Source organism: Eucyclogobius newberryi, unplaced genomic scaffold, assembly GCF_026437365.1.
Source record: "Eucyclogobius newberryi isolate DKJ021-1_F unplaced genomic scaffold, fEucNew1.0.hap1 SCAF_22, whole genome shotgun sequence".
Classification (NCBI taxonomy): Eukaryota; Metazoa; Chordata; class Actinopteri; order Gobiiformes; family Gobiidae; genus Eucyclogobius; species Eucyclogobius newberryi.
The window spans coordinates 14,886,053-14,905,839 of NW_027315857.1; the positions used below are offsets into that span (position 1 = coordinate 14,886,053).

The window sequence follows — 19,787 nt, forward strand, 5'->3', positions numbered from 1 at the left end:
GCTCCACAGAGTGAACACCCAAAAAGCAGAGGGCCCTCTGAGGTGGCCTGTCTGTGTACAATAATCAGGGGGTTGAACTCATTGCGTCGGTCCTTTCAGGTCTAAAAACAGGCTGACCACAAACCTAAAACCCCATTGTCGACTGAGAGGTCAGACTGAACATTGGCTCATGTTGTGGACAAAAAAATGTGTTTTTCAAAGATTTATCAGCAAGTTGCGGGTAAATAAAGTTGGGTGACGGACCTTTGCAATGCAAGACTTACACAATATATGACGATGTATAAAAGCAGGAATGTTCAGTCTATAAAAGTAGCTTTGAAATGGGCTGTTGACACATACGCTATTGTGTAACTACCGATAATTAAACGTAATCTACCACCATTGTAACAGAGTATAAGAAGTTATGTTTTTGAAATTTTTAAGTACAGTAAAACGTTGTAATTTATATCAAATACTATTCAAAATATGTGAAAAATGTTGATTGTGACATGCTATGGTGTGAAATAAGGTACCATACTTAGAATCACAAGTGCAATACACCCTGGCCAGGCTGTACCTGGTCAGGGCACTGGGTCAGTGTCAAACACACAGGCCGTAGTATTCATGAGGCTGGACCACACACACAAACCGGTGTTTTCTAACTCGTAATGACTTTCTCACAATCAGGCAGTGTACAATGAGCTGTAGAGACGAGCCAGGCCGAATGTCACCTCCACACAGGCTTCCTGGGGGGACACGAGTCACGGGCAGCACAATAAGACTGGCTTTCATCCGTTACATGGGGCTTTACAATGGCAACCGCGACTGTTTCACTATCGGAAACAAAGGAAATCAGAAATCAAGTTGGAACATGTACAGCCTCCATGGTCTGAACTCTGACATCACTCTCAAAGCCAGACTGTGCCACAAAAACAATCGTTACCGCAATAAGTCAACAGACGAAACCACAATGTCCATGTCAGTCAGCCAGTCACATTTTCAAGACCACGTTCTATTTCTACAGAAACTCTTTTGGTTTCTAGGCCAATGTCTCAGATTCACGTCCACAAACGTTTGACTAGAACAGAAAGACTTAAACATTCTCATAGCCCAAGTCCCCGGAAACACAGTATCCAGGTACTGCGGTCCAAACAGCTGTTGAGAGTGGGAAAAGACAAGTGAGAAAGACCGGAGTAATGAGAAGAACAGCTGAGTGAACAAAAGCCGCTCCCGCCTCAGACAACGGGCCAACAGGCCGGAGTTTACTTACGGAGCCGAAGTTCCACATCCTTTTGAAAGAAAGTCTCTTTTTGAGACTCATTGTTGCCTAGACTGCTCCAGCCGCAGCGCACAGAGCAAATATGTGTGTGTGTGTGTGTGTGTGTGTGTGCACATGTGTGTGTCCTAACGCATACCTGAATATTCCCCACCCAAAACTCTGCAAACCGTGTCTGTACAAGTCGGAGTAAAGAAGGAGGGTGAGATCTGAAGGTACGAGGCGGAGAGGAGGGGGCAGAGGAAAGAAAGATTTCCTTACTCTACAACTGTTACTATGACAACCCCGATGACAATACTTGGAGCATATGCCACAGCAAAAGGAATCAGATGATTAATCCCCATCCATTACCCCCAAAACCACACTGTTCCCCTCTTGTTTCCACTTGAGGAAAAAACTGCATGGATTGAAACCATATGGACTTAAAATAATCATAAAGTTTGCGAGCTCACTGGCCTAACTAGCCTGATTCTAATTGTCACAAAGGCCACCAATCTCACACCTCTAGTCACAAAGTGTCAACTGGTGTTTTCTTTTCACACTTGGAGCAGAAAAAGAACATTTTTATCTTGGCATTTATCCGCTGTTCTTGGCAAAACCCAGCAATAATTTGCTTTTAGTCGTTTTGCAGAATTCGGTTCCATTATCTGGACTTCATTTTTCATGTTTTTGATAGAAATAGTGGGAGACATTGATCAAATACTTGATCAAATCAGGTGAAATCGTGCTCGGATTTGACACTTTAATGCAAGACAAAAATGTTGAAATGAACTGATAGAGAAAAAGTTACTAAATTCTCTTTAAAATATTTGGAACAATGACAATTAAAACAAGATGAATTGTTAAAGAACCATTTCCTAATACTAAACGTACGCTGACAATGTTTAGTTTATAAGTGAGAGTTTCTGTGCGTATGCATCTGCTTTAATGCAAACTTCCTGCATCTAAAGTTCAAAACTGGAGCATGAAGACACATGTTTCTCTCCCTGGAGGTCTGTCTTTCTCTTTGCCCTTTGACCTCGCTGATGCCTGTGAACATGTTAAGGCGTTCTCCTCTGAGATGCCTCTAGCAAATAGTTTGGTGTCATGGTAAGGCAATCCCACTGCTGTGTTCAACAGAATAAGTTTCACATGCACTTTCCAGCCACTTGATTCAATCAATTTGTATAACATTTCTTGACAGGCTTTGCAGCGTCAATAAGAAGCGCTTGTCACAAGACAACTAATTGCATGTCAAGTCCTTTGCTAAGCGATCTCCAGAGATGATGGAAAATAATCGCAGCGCCCCATCTACTGCAAAGGACAAACTATTCGCTGGAAATAACATCAAGAAAAAGCCAAGCATGGAGACACTTCCTCTGAGGGAGAGGGCAAGGGTGCGGCAGCTGATAAGATGGAAAAGACATGCATTTCCGAGGCAAACCAAGAGTCTGGTGATAATTTAGAAAATTGCAGAAGTCAGTACATTTATGCACTGTCAAGTGTAGACAAGAGGTCAAACGAGATTGAAACGCTAAGTGTGCAGAGCAAAGATCTCCTGTGGTCAGCGTATGATGCTTCAGAAGGAACGAAGTAAACAAACATAATTAGATCGATCTAGTCACATTATCTCCATTGTGTCTAAAGATTGACGGCAGCAAGGCAACTACAGAGAACATGTTTTTATCATATTCAAAGAGTAAATATAGCTCACTCACTTACAACGAATTAAGACTAAAGAGAGGCTCTCATACTTTTGTACTCTAACAACTTCTAAAATTATCGTTTTAATAGATGTTTGTTGTACCAAACTTGCTCATAATTTGTAGAACAGCAAAACATCATCTTTTTTTGCACTTTATCAAAGAAATATTGATGTGCAACAAGGACCTTTTTTTTTTTTACCCTTTTTCCACAAGGTGTTGGTTCTGGGCTGGTGCTGTTCCCGGTTCTGAGCTGTGCCAGCACAATTTCCCACCAAATAGGGCTATTATTTGTCGCCATAGCAACACATATTTACATTCATCAGCAAATCTTTACCATTTGATTGTTTTTCTCCGAACTGACCCGACCCTCAACTTTATGCTGTATTTCAACTGTGTACTTTATTTCTGCAGTATTTAATTTGAGCACGTGCGAACTATAATGTAACGTTATCCTTAGCATTCCACTGAAACTAGTCATTTCTAGCCCAGCTGTAACTGGTGCAGAGTGAGAACCATTTTTTTGGAACCAGGAGCCAGCATTTTTTAGTGGAAAACGGCTGAACCAGGTCTGAAAACGTAACAGACCCAGACCCAGAACCAGAACCAGAACCAGAACCATCTTGGTATATAAGTCCAGTTAAAGAGAAGACTGAAAAAGCAGCAACAACAACAACACAAGGGATCTTGAAAGGATCGAGAAAACCAGAAGAGGTCTGAACCACAAGATCAGCAGTTATTTACAGATGATATAACATCCTAAATAAATGCATCCTTTTGACCTGACCGCAACTATTCAAATTGTGCTTTTTGGTTTGTTCCTGAGCCGTGATGTAAAGTGGAGAGATGGATTGTAGTTGGAGGAAACGGTCCAGACTTGTGCTCAAGTGCTTCACAAGTGTAATCCCTCCAAAAACAAAGAGCTGCCCTCATTAGTTTCCACAGAGCAGTGTCATTAGCATTCAAACAGAGGCCATTAACACACTGCCACTGTGTTTCATCTGGTAATCTCCCTGATCACCGCTAATCTGCCCCGACTCCGAACAGTTAAAGTAGCAGATGGGTACGGCTCTGTCCCGCCTGGATTATGGAGGTTTTACTATAATACTATCCTGGGCAGGTTGTGTTCAGCCGGGACTTCAGCAGTACATACATTCCATTGAAGAGACATGTTTACCTTTCCTCATGGTCACACAGTCAATTTGTTCCCTACTACACCTGCAATACAAATCAATACTTGGACATACAAAGAGGCATATGAAAAGACAAAAGTCAAAATACTGAATTAAGTCATCTACGCTCGACCCAATCCTTGTCTGTGTCTTTCTTTTTTACTTTTCTTTCAAAAGCATCCAAGACAAAGCAAAGACATTACTTCACAAGTTCCAGTACAAACAAAGCACAATAAACTGAAGTTAAGATAAGATATTCCTTTATTGCTTTGCAGGCCACTTTCACAAATTAAACTGTTAACATCGCTGTGAACACAACACGTAAAAGGCCTAAAATAAAACAGATTTACAGAGCACAGCTGAAGCTCTCAATATAGACGCAAAGTTCAGAGGGAAAACGCAGAGTTGGAGACCACAGCTCCTCCCTCCCAATTTATTATCACAGAACGAGCCTGCGGGGCCGAGGTGGGTGCACCGCACAAGACGCCACCACACCCTGGCTCTGCAGATCCCCTTATCCATAAAGGACACAAATGGACTTTCCAACCTGAAACCCAACACCCCAAAAGAGAAGGCGCATTTTCCCTAGATTTCATTGTACGGTTGCAGTAAAACAGAAGCAACGTGTTTTGGTCATCAAGAAAACCTAATGGGACAGAAAATACCTTTCCACCATGCGTTAAGTGTCGACTTCCTGTTCACATTTTAAATCTTTTTGAGATGAGGGAACATGAGCCCAGTCAACAGGGGGTTGCACTTTGGCTACAGTTCATGCCTTCTAGCCTCAGCTTTTGTTTCAGTGGACAATGAGGACATGTTCACTGCAGAGGCTATAGAAAGAGTATGATCATGTGAACCAAATGTATCTCTGTCGTCATGCGATGCGTGCTGCATTTGAACCATTACGACATGCTATATGAATATACTATTGCTGGTAATTTAAGCAGGTAACTTAGCACTCTGACAGGACGCACCTCAGGGTTGTCTTAAGTCACAATGGTAAAGATGTAGGGTTGTACAAAAGGTTCATGGTACTGAGAGTCATTTCTTAGAATGGACCACCAAAAATGGGTTTGTTGCTGCAAGAAGCAATTTATAGCAACGTTCATTTTGTAGAACAATCTCACACTTATTTTCGGTAAATAGTGTTGTAATAACTGTTAAACCTTCAAGCTCGAAGGAAAATGCTCATATATATCAAAAGGAATTCGGTTGGAAAAACATTTACTCTATTTCACATTAATATTCAGAGCCCATCATTATCATGTGTTTGGGGATTATCTGACTGTTCATGAATTTTGAGATAAATAAAGTAATTAATTAATTCAATCATTAACACTTGACTTTAAAACTAAATATCTGTATCTGGGATATTTTAAAAATACCTTTGGAATGATCTTATGGCAGCAGGAAAACAATGCTAAAACAAGAAATGGATGTCACAGAATGAACCAAGTATAAAAGGCTCAAATAAGAGTGAACATTTATAAAATGGAAAACAATGCAATGTCATTTCCAGCACAAATAATAATAAACCAGACCATTATAAAGCTATTCAGGAAAAGTTCTGCTTTCTATAAATGAATCCTCCATATTGATGCCTTCTTAAAAGATTATTTATTTATTTATTTTAGCAGATAGGAGTACTGATTATTAAAACACACAGCTTATATACATTTTCTATAGGAAATAGAATTCCAGCTCAAAGCAGAGGGGAAAACGCTGAGGACCAATGAAATCTCTCCATGAAAGACTCATTTGGCTGTCGTCTTAATGTTTCCAAGTTCTGCAGTGCCATGTCCTTGGCGTCTTCACAAGGCCATAATGATATCAGCAACGTTTCCTTTCCTTTCTCAAATACTCAGTTATCTTTGTCAATGGGAGTGGTTAAGCTCATTTTCAGGCGGGTTCAGAGCACCAGGCGTGAAGAAGTATGAGTAAATCCATCCACACCCTTATGTACAGTACTTTCCTCTGAGCAGAAGCGATTAATAATACAACAAGGAAGGAAAACCGTGAATGGAAATTAATCATCTCCAGAGGTATTCGATCCACACACTTTCCAATTCCAACGGTTTCAATAATCAATCAACAGGGATCACGTGATTAGCTGTGAGGCTGATTAAAGATATATTCGACGGCGCCACAAGGTGAAAGATGCTGTAATTCAGTGCAACATGGAGACGAGCAATATTTTCCATGGCTACATTATGGTTAACATGCAAGATCAGCAACCACAGGCCACATCTGGTGATTTGTTAAAAGGAAATACAAGGGAAAAGATTCCACAAAATCTCTGGAGTGCGTAACTGAGCAGGCAAATTTACTTTTATTATAATGCAATTGTCTTTGTTTTGGCTGTATAAATGCAGTAGGATCACACAAAAAACCTTTTATGAATTAACAACAGATTAAAGGTTGTGGAGAATGTTTGTGATTTACTGCGTGTTCACTGAAATTACAACTTGATAATCATCACTGTTTGGATTTAATACATTTAGCCAGAAAGGATAATGAACTGGCAGCTTTGTACGAGACCAACTCACTATATTTACTGGTCTGAAGAAATCACAGAAAATGTTACGGTGTTGTCGGGACGAGCTCCAACTTAAAACGAAGCAATTCACATCACAAAAGTTCATCGGGAGTTCAAAATTCCCCCTAATCGCTGTTTTGCACGTTTGAAGCGCTGCAACTCTCCTCTCAGACATCTTGTTTAAGAGAGAAGTCAGAGGGACTCAGGGCAGAGACATTTGGAGAATGCTGACTGCTTGTGCCGTTGCATCTTCAAAACACTCGCCCCCGAGGACACGTTCGGTGAGCACAACTGTCCACCCACGCTCCAGCGCAGGCCATGTGATGTCAGGATAAAAGTGTGTCGTGTTCCTCTGCCTCTCCTGCTAAATCCCCCAGAAACGCCGTATTACGCTTCATCTTCTCATTACACCCAAATCCGAGAAGACACATCACAGTTTTTGTATATATATAGTTCTCATTTTTGAAGTCTTCAGGCTGATCATGCACGGTGGGGGCGGTGGAGCGTGAAATGGGTTATTTTGACTATGAGCAAGAATAGTCTTCTGATAAATCTGTGCGAGAACATGTCCGCGCAAAACCAACAGAGGCGAGGCGCGACCACAGGCAGTCATTTCAAGTTCAAACTTAACTGCGGCTCGTGCGGAGCGACTGGAAAGCAACAACTCTCCTTTACACGCGCGGTCCGCTTATCAGAGCTGGCTCAGTGCACTCCAATGTCAAAAAACACTGAAACCTACAAATCAAGTTACAAGCGCACCTTCTATTGCATTGTCATCAAATGTTTAAAAGCACAAAACAGTTGATTTAAAGTTAATTTAACAGTGGTGCAGTGTTTCATCTCATCTGAGTTTTCAGCTGGCACCGGTCAAAACATTCCTCTAATAGACCACACAAACTAACCACTGTTTAGTTTCTCGAAGGCTTTTAAATGGATCTACATGCGAAGCCCAAAAAAGAGCGGGGTAAAAAGTAATAAGACAGGAAAGAAGACAGCATCGTCCAATTCGCGACTTACAGTTTTGAGAGTTAAAGTTTGCTCCATGTATGGCAGAGCGGCTGCTGTTGTTTTTGGCTCGTCCTCAGCGCCTGGAGAGGAGCGTAAAGGGGTCCATTCGCCAGGTCCTCGTGCTACCTTTGCTGTCTGTTTGCAGTGGAGAGGAGACGCACACGACTCAGCTGAGGGGGGTGAGGAAGAAGAGGAGGAGGTGGAGGAGGAGGAGGTGGAGGCGAGCGTGCAGAGGAGAGCCCAAAATCCTGACAGCTACTGGGAGTTCAAATGCTTCCTCTCTCTCTCGGAGTGTGGAGCGGCGGCCGGTCGCTCTGCCGCCTGCGTGTTTCACCAGCGCTCCTGTCCTGTCCCTCTCTCTCTCTCTCTCACTTTCTTTCTCCGAGCTGCTGGAAATTCCTCCCTCCTCATCTCCCCATGTCTCTACAGATTCATGCCTTCATTCGGCTGCATGTTAACACCCACAGGACGTATCTATTACCGGGGCTGCGGCGCATTCACGGAGCAGGGAAGTTCAAAAACAGTGGCGCTTAAAAGCCAGTGTGGTTGAAAAAAATGACTTGACTTCATGCTCTCATTAAACGCAGACAATACATTCACTTAAACAGGTCCTATATACACTGCCTGTCCTCCTACTGGATAATTACTGCATGGGTGATGATCTTTCAGCCGCAGCACGGTATTTAAACCCGACTGATGCAGCTGAAACTGCTCCTTTCTGAAACAACCATGTGGAAAGACGAATCCCGTGGTCATGGTTAAGATGTTGGTGTGTTTGAAAAGGGTAAAATCATTGGCATTGAGCAGAGAAAACATCTAAAGAGAAGCAGAGACTAGTGTACTACAGATCTGAACCCCAGTGAGAGTGTTTGGGGCGAGCTGGAGAAGGATTTGTGCAGCGGTCACTCTCTCACATCATCAATACAAGATCTGTGTGAGGAATAATGCAACACTGGATGGAAATAACACTTTTAATATTGCAGAAGGTTATTGAAACTATGCCACAGCGAATGGGTGCTGTAATCAAAGCTAAAGGCGGTCCTGTTACTTTTTAATTGGACAGGCAGTGCATACGTTTCCTGCTGGAGGGTCCAAAACCTGCTTTTCTTTGTGCAGCTACTGTCGTTTTGCCTACAAGTTTGTCCCGATAGCGACATACAAATAATTGGTAAATGTATTGTAGATGGATTGGGCTCAATTTTCTTGTCTGCACCTTTTCTATGCACAAGAAGGGAACGTTGTACTACATTAAGCTGCAGAGTATTGAATAATTCATTTATTTATTTATGACTCATTAAATGCACAAATGTTTAATATCGCAGCTTATGTTTTTATGATATTGTTACTTTTAGAAATGAGTTTGCCGGGATTCTCCTGCATCAGGGTTAATGTGTCAGTGAAATAAAGTAGTAGTAATAGTCAATAAATGTGTTATTGTGACAGGCCTATTTGCCTAGAAAGCTCCACAAATGATATTAATTATTATATTATATTAAAAAAAACAACTCAAAACAAGCAGCTGACTAGTATTTTGGTGATGACATTTCTGTAATTTATATAATTGAAAGATAGACAGACCCTCCACCAGTAAACATACATGGCGCCGCTGCAGTATATGATAGTGGCTTTATGCTATGCAGCCTTAGTTCTCATAAATATATATTAGTGCAAACAGCAGCCTGTTAATACTTGAGCTCAGTCATCTGCCAGCATCCGTTTGAAATATAAAAAAGCAGTTGCCTCACGTGGATAAAACAGAAATAGCTTGTAGCATTGGCAACAAGATAAAGAGGGAAGCTAATTTGTCAACAAAAATAATAGGCGGTGGTGGTGTGGGGGGTAACAACAAAGCCCTAGGAAAGATCAATACACTTCACTAGATAGCACCCAGTAAATGAATTAGCTCAATTTGCATCGCCACTCAACTAGAAAGACACAGAAGCTACATGTGGTTGGTCTTTACTGCGTGGGAAGAGGAGCCTAGGTAAGAAATAACAAGCTTGGTTTAGCATCATCTGTCACACGGCAACAGTCTATGGAAGAAATGCTTCAGAATGTACATTACCACACAATCTTAGGTACAAAACAAAGAGTGCATGTATGAAAAAAAGAGATCAATATAAAATGAGATTATCATAAGGAAACTGTTGCCATCATATTTTATAAAGATAAGATAAAATAAAATGTTCCTTTATTGTCTACACATGGGAAAATTTCATTGTTTCAACGCAGGTAGATACAGAGGAAAAGGACAGATAACTTATAGGAAGTTAAAAAACACTCTTAATAGAAGAACTCTTATAAACAAAACTCTTATAAACAAAAACTCTTATAGACAGAACCTCTCATTTCCTAATAAGGAATGGAGGGGGAAAATAAAGATAAAATAAAATAAAATCAGCTAGCGTAAGACAAGATAATACTAATAATAATGGTAAAATAAACACCCTATTTTCATCAGTTATGCACATGAATGTGACAATATAAAGCAATATAAAACAATAAAAAGAAACTTAAAGTGTGTAATCTTCCTCAAATAATTAATTGGGAGAATCTGAAAATCCATATTACCCAACCTACCACAAAATCTGACACATTATAGCCATAGAACATTATATCCATAGAACATTATATCCATAGAACGTTATAGCCATAGAACATTATATCCATAGAACATTATAGCCATAGAACATTATATCCATAGAACATTATAGCCATAGAACATTATAGCCATAGAACATTATATCCATAGAACATTATAGCCATAGAACATTATAGTCATAGAACATTATATCCATAGAACATTATAGCCATAGAACATTATATCCATAGAACATTATAGCCATAGAACATTATATCCATAGAACATTATAGCCATAGAACATTATAGCCATAGAACATTATATCCATAGAACATTATATCCATAGAACATTATCGCCATAGAACATTATAGCCATAGAACATTATATCCATAGAACATTATATCCATAGAACATTATATCCATAGAACATTATAGTCATAGAACATTATAGTCATAGAACATTATAGCCATAGAACATTATATCCATAGAACATTATAGTCATAGAACATTATAGCCATAGAACATTATAGTCATAGAACATTATAGCCATAGAACATTATCACCATAGAACATTATAGCCATAGAACATTATATCCATAGAACATTATAGCCATAGAACATTATCGCCATAGAACATTATATCCATAGAACATTATATCCATAGAACATTATAGCCATAGAACATTATATCCATAGAACATTATATCCATAGAACATTATAGCCATAGAACATTATAGCCATAGAACATTATAGCCATAGAACATTATCGCCATAGAACATTATATCCATAGAACATTATATCCATAGAACATTATATCCATAGAACATTATAGCCATAGAACATTATCACCATAGAACATTATAGCCATAGAACATTATAGCCATAGAACCCCAGTGGTTACATAAACAGTCCTCATTGCCACAGTAAACCCACATGTCAAACTCTTTACACGGACATAATTGCTAATGCCATTGGATGGGCTCGGGTCTACAGCAGCAGAGAAGTGAGCACTATGATCTCTATCCACAAAGCCAGACCAATGTTCAGCCTTGAAATAGAACACTGTATTACCACTGACAACAGTAACATTTCATACATGCTCAGAGGGGGGGGGGGGAGCACGTCATGGCTTAAATCTCATCCAGGGCTCATATTAGGTTAGCCAACAACACAAGAGATATTACTGATGGGTGTAGGGCAATAGCCTCTGTATTGTTTGCCTCCATGCAAATGTGCAGTGGTTTGTTTGACATATAATACACATATAGTAATAGTAAAGCTGCTTGTTTAGTATGAGCAAAAATAAATCATTCACAGATCACGTTTGGTTAGGTTTATGTTGCTGTAAAACCATATTTGATGACATGACTGGAGAAATTAGCAAGAAAACTAACAGGCGGAGTGGGTGGGATGAAATCTAAGATAAGATAAGATATTCCTTTATTGTCCCACATGGGGAAATTTCATTGGTGCAACGCAGGTAATCTCAGCATGTTTTGGTGTCATAGGCCTTATGATACGACATGTAATGTTACGTGACACAAACTTATTCACGCTCGGATTGAATGAATGGTAAAAAAATGCGTTTGCTTGTTCTCTAAACCTGCCACTTGTGCATAATACTTGGCCCAATCAGCAGCATTCTAATCCCCTGTGCCACAAGTCAAATCATCCAAAGAAAATGAAATTGCTCTGGTGGAAACAAACACTAAAACGCCACCGGAAAACGACAGAGAAATACATGATTGACCACGCACTCATGAGCAGATGGGGCTGTTTTCCAGAGAACAAGTTTGACACATTATCTCCATTTCTCCCAGTGAGCGGCGTCTGAGCGGGACACTTTTAAAAACAGCTGTCTTGTTTTTTTATTAGTGACGAAACTGGTGCAATCATTTATTTCACAGCGGAGAGAAAATTATAACCAAAGCGAGGAAGCTTAAAAATTCTGTCAAACATCCTCTCCAATCATCTGACAGCGCCGTGTGTGGGTTTGTTTTGACAGGAAGCGAGGATAAAAAGAATCTCTCACCATTTTACACAAAACTGTAATTCCAGCAAGATTGGGCTCGAAATTGGGAGCGTTTTGCACAACTCCAAGACTCTTTATTCATATAATTTACAATGTGAGGTCTGGGGCGTGTCCCGCTGCGGCTCCGACTAATTCACGGATACACAATACGGTCCGGCCCATTTCGGTTTACATTGTCCCACATGTTTAAAATGCGCATTCAGAACAATCATGGCACGCATGAATGGGCAGAAATGTGGTTGTGTGTGTGTGCGCGTGCGAGTGAAGTACAGTGGCATAAAGGGCTTATTAAGGGAGTGGAGTTGTTGCGACCAGACTCATTAGTGCGAGCAAACAAACAGGGACACGCAGGCCCCGGCACAAAGACCACTTTGTTGGGACCCCTTTAGTCCAACGAGAGCGGAAATGAGATGTTAAAATGAGATGAAGAATGTGGAGCCAGGGTTTTATGAAAAGGAGCCAACACTACAGTCAGTCCAAACCTTTTGTTTTGGCAAGCTTTTTGTCATCTACCCACACCGACTGCAAAAACCTGGCGAGTTATAATTGCATGAGATCAACTTCCTCCTGACTCCCGCGGTAAGAACAAACTCGCTCGTTACCTCAAGGTCGTCCAAGGATCTTGCGAGACTGAGACGTTTTGACGAGCGTCGTTTGGAGGCACGGACTGCACCCCTTGCCCAAAACCGGGAGCCCTGAAAGAACATAAGAGAATGATTTATAAAAAAAAGGCCATAATAGAGTCAAATGTCTAAAATCAGCTGCCTTGGATTTATGAATAAATTGGGTAACTGGTTAATACAATAATGCAAAAGCAAGTCAAGACAATGGAAAGGCTTTTTTTAAATAGGCAACATATGAACGCATTGGGCTACAGTAGAAAATAGATTTGGCCTTTTCTTTCTGGTGGTGATTGGGAGGATTTTGTGAAAAGGGCAATGGGCCAAGTAGAGCACGTTATCTAGATTTAAAAGAGAAATATGTGATTGTGTGTTCACCTCCTAAGATAGAGCAAAAGATGAACTATTCTCTGTTTTCAGAAGACGCTTGGATCACAATGTCCCCAAACATTTAAGAATAACTGTGTCAGATCATTATTGCAGCATGACACAAGCTCTGCCTGACTTCAGAGTGGGTTTCTCTGGGCTCTCTGGGTACACAGGGACATCTTGTGGGCAAACAGGAGAGCAACATTCAGCTTTGACCAGGACGTCATTGTTTTAAAGCAGGTGTTTCATTTCACACTCACCAGTTTAAAGGCAGTGCTCTTGCGGGTCATTTCAGGAGCCATAGAAAAGCCTTACAAATGACCCATAGTGTCCAGATAACTTGTGCTGACCCTTTTAATACTTCCTGTGTTGAACAAGCGGAAAACTGATCTTTGTATTGACGTTTGAGCAGCATGCATAGTGTTAAATCATGTGTTTTACAAATATTGAATATTCATATATCTTTAATATGTGAAATGTGTAGTTTTCACTGAACATGGAATAATGAATAATGGAAATAAAAAGTCACTTACAGTTTTGTGAGTGCACTTGTTTTGTTTGTCTCTTTGCTCCAGAAAGCGCTTGGTCCACTCCTCCTGCGGCGGCAGCATCATAGGGTCAGCTGACTGATACTGGTCAGGAGGGACTTGGCCCATAGGAGGCGGCATGTTGGAGGGACCTGACCCTAAAGTGACACTAGACCAGGGGTTGACCACTTGAGCTTCGTTCTCATCATTCACTGCCCTGGACCCTTTGGGCTTCAAAAACCACCTCTGACTCCTCCGAAGAGGGTCTGCAAAGAAGTTTGTTTTTTTGGTGAGTGGCAGTGGAGGAGGTGGAGGCTTGAACTGGAACTCCAGCCTGGGTGGGGGTCCCCCGTAGAAACTTGTCAGACCATCGGGGCCAGGAAGAGACTCTGAAAGGGAATGTGTGCGTGTATGGCTCTCAAGATTATGTTTGGGCTCATTCTTGGAAGGATTTATTGGGGTGAGGTCTTCAGACACAGGATAATCCCAGGGACAGCTGGGGAGGTGGGACCCAGGGGGGCTTTTCACCGTAGATGGGAAATCCCTATCTGCTCTTTGTTCAGGAGGTGAACTATTCCCTATCCCGCTGTCCCCATTGCTGCTTGCACTGCCATGTTTATCACTGGTAGCACTGGCAAAGACCTGCTGCTGGGCCTCAGAGTCCAGCTTGGCCCGGAGCCTCTCCACGGCGTCTCCCATGTCACTGAACAGCACTGTGACAAAGTGCAGTACATCTGACGGCGTGTGGGGGAACTCCAGGCAGCCAGCAGCGTCTGGGTCTGCAGTGCAGCTCAAGCCAAACCGTTCAGCGATGCCCGTGTGGTCCTGGTGGCTGCTCAGCTCTGGGTCAATGAAGAAAACATGACAAGAAGCCCTTAAGGGACAGTCCTCTGGCACCTGGCCATTTATAACGTGTGCTGTGGTCACCAAGCAAAAGAAACGCGCGTCTTCAGCACATACTGCTCCTAAAACCAGATTCTCAGCTGGAAAAGCTGCCAGTACAGCGCCTGCATCGTCACAGAGTCGAATACAGTCAAACATGATCTTCATCATCACCAAAGTGTGAGTGTCCTGCTCTGTTCCCAACTGTCGTATCCGCTCCAGAATAGCTTTGAGACAGTCCTCAGTGTCTGAAGTGTTGAGAATGAGCTCAGTGGAGCTCAGGTATCCCACCACCAAAGTCATGTTCAAAACACTCCAGTCTGGATTGACTTCCTCTGTGTCAGTGAAAACAGAGTCTGTGTCCTCTGACCTGGAGAGCTCGTCTATGTCCTGCTGAGCAAAGGCACTCCACTGTAGTGACCACTGCGACATGTCCGGCTCTGACAAAGGCCTCTGTCTGAAACTGGTGGCTTGATTAAAAGAGGAGTTGTTCGTATCGTCTGAGATGGTACGGAGAACACCCGCTCTCTGGAAGGCGCCCCCTTTCTGGCCAAACCTTTCATCCGCAAGAATAGGATTTTCAATTATGCGACCATCAGTGTGAACCACCAGCCTCAGAGGCCCCCGGGAGCTTCCTATCTGCTGTACCACAGTCTCATGAGGGGCGGCTGAAACGTCCGTCCCATCGATGGCCATTATTCGATCCCCTTGTTTGAGTCCCACCAGGTCAGCAGGGCTTCCCTTTAAAATCCCACTCATCACACACGGGCGCTGTCCTGCGATAGTGAAGCCATATCCAGCCCGGCCGCGGCTGACCTCCACACGCCTCAGCTCACCCACTAAACTTAAATCCAGGCGCCTTCTTGCACCTTCAGGCTGTCCTTGGATCCTCATTTTTCTACTTGGCGTGTTGTTGTCATTCTGAAACACAGACAGAACGCACACAATCACAAACAAGTAGCACGACGGCATGTTTGAGACATTCTCTGTGTTACATCTTTATTATTGGTGTGCCATAAAAGTAACTATAATTAGGTTTAAATTTGAGCTCTTTTGTATCGTTAACCTGCAACACAAAATACAATAAACAGATTTCTTTGTGTGAAGTAAATTTCCATTGACATAAATAAATTTGCCAATTATCTGTCAAAAAGACAAAGTGCTTTTTGTCCCGTTCTAATCAGATTCACCCCTCCACCCACAGAGCCAGCTGCCCCGTCACACACATTCAACATGTTCAAATACAAAAAGTATACTTATTTCTTACTATAAAGCATTTTTCTTGTCGGATCTCTGACTTAAAGCGTGTTTTTCTCTCTTTCCTTGCGTCCTAAATGTCACAGTTAACTTTACTTACAGATGCTTTAACTAACCCACTTAACTAACCCACACATCTTAAAGAAACTAGCGACATGAGGACAAAGTTGTAACGTTATATTACCGTTTTGAGAGGGAGAAACTTCCTTAAATCAACACAAACATCCGGTTCAGGTCGACATTACTCCAAACGCTCACATTTTCACATTATTTAACACGCGAAAGCCTAAAGTTTAATTGCCGTGATTTGGTTTTTCCCATATGACACCGCCTCTCCGTTTACACGAGGAACAAAGCGTCTTTCACGGTCACCATGACAGCGTAACGTCTCTGCCGTCACGTGACACCCGCCCCCGACCAACCAGCGCCCTCCCTTTGTCTCCCGTTCAAACAAATGCACTCCTGCCATTGGCTATTGTTGACGGCTGTAAAGTAAGACAATTTTTAAATCAGTGGTTTAAAATGATTTAATTTGCAGCTATGAAATAAATGTCTATATGATGCAATATTTTAGCAGATGTATGTATATGAATATCTATGAACAACTATGGATAAAAAATTTAAATATAGCAGTGCAAACTTTTAATGTGTGCCACAAGTAATAAGCTTTAAATATTCTCATAAAAATAAAAGTAAAAGCCTTACCGTTAAGAGTTTCGAAAGTGTGTCTGTAGAATGTCATGCTCCGGGCTGTGAGTCTGCAGCAGGCTATTATTTAAACACTTCCTGCTGGTTCTGTGTGTAAATAATAGCTCTCTGGTCAAAGGGCTGCAACGGCTCCTTTGAGGGCCACATGGGTCAGAGGCGTAGAGTCACAGGTGGTTATCTACAGCCAACTGAACAGCTAATGGGGTCGTCGTGGTGCCCCGAAAAAAGGCTGATAACACAATTCCACAGCTAGAATCACTTGTTGCTGTTTAAAAGAATTTTTAAAAAAAAGAAGGCACGTAGAGTGTTTTGGTTTGGGTGCACGCTTTTGTCTGTAGAAGGCTAAGTGACATTACAAAACGGACATTAATCCTCATTTTCTCCCAATCCTCTTAAAATGGGCTCTTTAAGTAGGCTACAGACCTGTTTGTTTATAAAAAAAAAAAAAAGTTCATGGATAGAAAATATGACATCTTCTGAATGTGTGTTTAAAAACATATAGTCTATTGTATAAAATAAGTCATTTCACATAAATACATTTTCAAAAGTGGCCCAGTTTAACCATAAGCTCATAAGCCGCTCGGTCAGCACGCATCTGCAGGCTTTTGTAAGACACAAGTAACATACTACTAGTAACATTTGGCCATAGAAGCTATGTACTTCAGGTGAAAACATGCATTTGTATAATTTATCTTGGCCTGGTGTTGGATTCCATGGGGTGGGAAAGTTTTCTGTGGAACATTCGAGGAACAACAATAACATCTCCATGGAGAAAAGCAGGTGTCAAACCCTCCATCAGAAACGTTACATTAAAAAAAAAAACTAAAAGGATTCATTGGTCACAGTGATATTTTAATGTACACAAAATGCCCTCTGTTGATTTGTGGATTGAATGAAGAGTCTACGTATGTGTTACAACATGCTTCTCGTAAAACGCCCTGATAAAACTATAAAGGTTTAAAAAATAATAGAAATACTATCGAGTTCACTTTGAACACGCTCTGTCTCACTTCAGACGTTAGCGGGGTCGTGGGGTTTGGTGTGCGACGACGATGACGACGAGGCAGACGGGAGCTGGATCATTCTCTCCATCAGGTTCATCATGCGCTCTTGCATCTGAAGACACTGGACCTGGACCAGGTTCTGTTGGTGCAGAGCTCGCCGGACCTCTCTGCACATCTCCTCCAGGGCTCGACTGGACCTCCGCTGCTCCTGAAGCATGCACTGCATCAGTCGCACTTTCTTCCTCTTCAAATGCAGCTGCTTTTTGTCCGTCCGGCGTTTTTTACCTGAAGACTGTAAGCTGCAGAAAACATAAAGCCAAATCTGATATATGATGGATAAACACATTATAAATTAGGTAGACTTAAATAATAACTTCAATAATAACTCTGTAATTGTGTCATAACCTGTTAGCTACAAAACATCACGTTGATTGAAAGATCTTGATCAGTCGTAACCAGCCTGTCATTACCTGGAGGCTTGTATGAGCTCGCTGTCCGAGCTGAGAGACTCCAGCTCCTGCTTGATCTCCATCTCGTCTGAGGAGCCAGTGTACTCGGGCAGGAAGTCCACAATGCCGTCTTCTGTGTGGAGCACCAGTGGGTCCCCCGGGGAGGATGTGGAGGGCCCTGCCATCGCCGCTGCGTTGAACTCCATATTGCTTATTCTGCCATTTTCCACCGGTTTATTAAGAATATTCTCGATGGTCTTGTAGTAGGGCCAGTCTGGTACCTCTCCATTGTCGGCATGTGTTGCTTTTAGTCTCCTGGGGGGAAAAAGGGACATATTCATAACAAATAGAAACAACATAATTGTATCCGTGAGCCCACCTCCGAACTCTCACCTGTACTGGAAAGACATGTTAGTGATTTTCATCTTGATCTCCTCTTTGAAGCGCTGCTCTCCTGTCAGCTGGAAGAACCTCTGGGACATCTTCTCATAGACCTTGGCGTTTCTCTTGCTGCTCTTCAGCTCGTGGTGGAATTCCTCCCACACGAATAGGAGAGCCTTCATTTCCCCATCAGTCCAGTTGGGGGCCCTCCTGTGCTTCTCACTGCTTCCTGGCAGTAAGTAGCTGAAGTCCTCTGCTGCAGCCATGTTTGCGAGGCTCATCTTGGGCTGCTGGGAAGGCTGTGCGGCTTGCATGGCTTCTATCTTAACCGGCTGGATTTGAAAGCCTTTTACAGCACTGAGGGCTGCCTGTCTGTCTGCAGTCAGATCCTGAGCCATAAAAGCATTGCACGCACAGCCCTGCAAGCTCGCCGCGCCCCCACCCCCTAGTCTCGCTGAAAGAGGACTCAAAATGGGGCCTAGGGCTGGAGGAAACCGGTTAAAAGCTTTTAATGCTCTCTGATGTCACCGTGACATCAAGTTTCCAAGGCAACGGGGAGGGCGGGACTGTGCTCCTCTCCCCCCCCGTGCCCCAAACGCACGCCCCCTGTCGCCGTCCTCTCCTCTCCCCTCTCTCTGTCCACCGCGGCACACACAAAAAGCTTTTAGCTGAAAGGCGGCGCGTGTGAGCAGATTATTGCTGACAGTTTTGAAACATGAGCAGAGAGAGAGGGAGAGAGAGGGGGAAATAAAACCACGGGTATGCGTTTCCAAGGCAACAAGGCAGCCTATTTGGTAGTCAGCCAAGTTACTGCTCTATTTAAAAGCTTTTAATAATACAAAGCTCATCTTTGCTCAGTGAGGAAGATGGAGGGAGGGGATTCTTTTTCTGGAACAGTGTGATGAGGTGACTGTTCGGAGCTGGAAAGCGGTGGAGTCGGTTGCTGAGTGTTTATTGTGGGGGTTTGTAGTTTACGACCACCACGCACGCGCTCACGCACATTAAGACACGAGGAGCTTTTTCAGTTTGTAATGTTTTGCCTAACATTATCTGGTCGGACCCAGGCATGTGTCAGCCCTGTAGTTAAGAGGTAACTGGCCCCAGTTACTGCTATGCTATGGCAACGGTCACAGTTTTTCATCAGACTGAAACCTCTGGCAAATTGAGTAATAAATACAAATGTACAATTGTTGAGCTATAGAAAAAATCAAATCGTTTTAAATCACAGAGCCTGTAGTTTAAATCTGATTTTAATCCATGAAACACACACACACATACCACACACACACACACACACACACACATACCACACACACACA

The 19,787-nt window shown here is 42.3% G+C and overlaps 2 protein-coding genes across 4 annotated transcripts in view; both read right to left on the bottom strand.

The window, feature by feature from the left end:
• rgs12a (regulator of G protein signaling 12a) overlaps positions 1-15,563 on the bottom strand; it is a 31,620-nt gene extending 16,057 nt beyond the window's left edge. Inside the window, exons 1-2 of one of the 3 annotated variants that reach the window (XM_072458593.1) lie at positions 13,794-15,563; positions 12,874-12,966 (exon numbers count right to left, since the gene is read on the bottom strand). In XM_072458593.1, the coding sequence (XP_072314694.1) occupies positions 12,874-12,966; positions 13,794-15,563 (1,863 nt within the window). Of the gene's footprint in view, positions 1-1,249; positions 1,397-7,662; positions 7,926-12,873; positions 12,967-13,793 lie in introns of those variants that run through there. The other 2 variants (XM_072458595.1, XM_072458594.1) reach the window with 2 other exon arrangements.
• Positions 15,564-17,465: 1,902 nt separating this feature from the next.
• On the bottom strand, positions 17,466-19,136 carry msantd1 (Myb/SANT-like DNA-binding domain containing 1). The gene is made up of 3 exons (XM_072459244.1): positions 18,481-19,136; positions 18,109-18,402; positions 17,466-17,937 (listed from the first exon to the last, which is right to left on the bottom strand). The coding sequence occupies exons 1-3, from the start codon at positions 18,864-18,866 to the stop codon at positions 17,646-17,648; spliced, it is 972 nt and encodes a 323-aa protein (XP_072315345.1). The 5' UTR covers positions 18,867-19,136; the 3' UTR covers positions 17,466-17,645.
• Between the last annotated feature and the right edge of the window lie 651 nt (positions 19,137-19,787).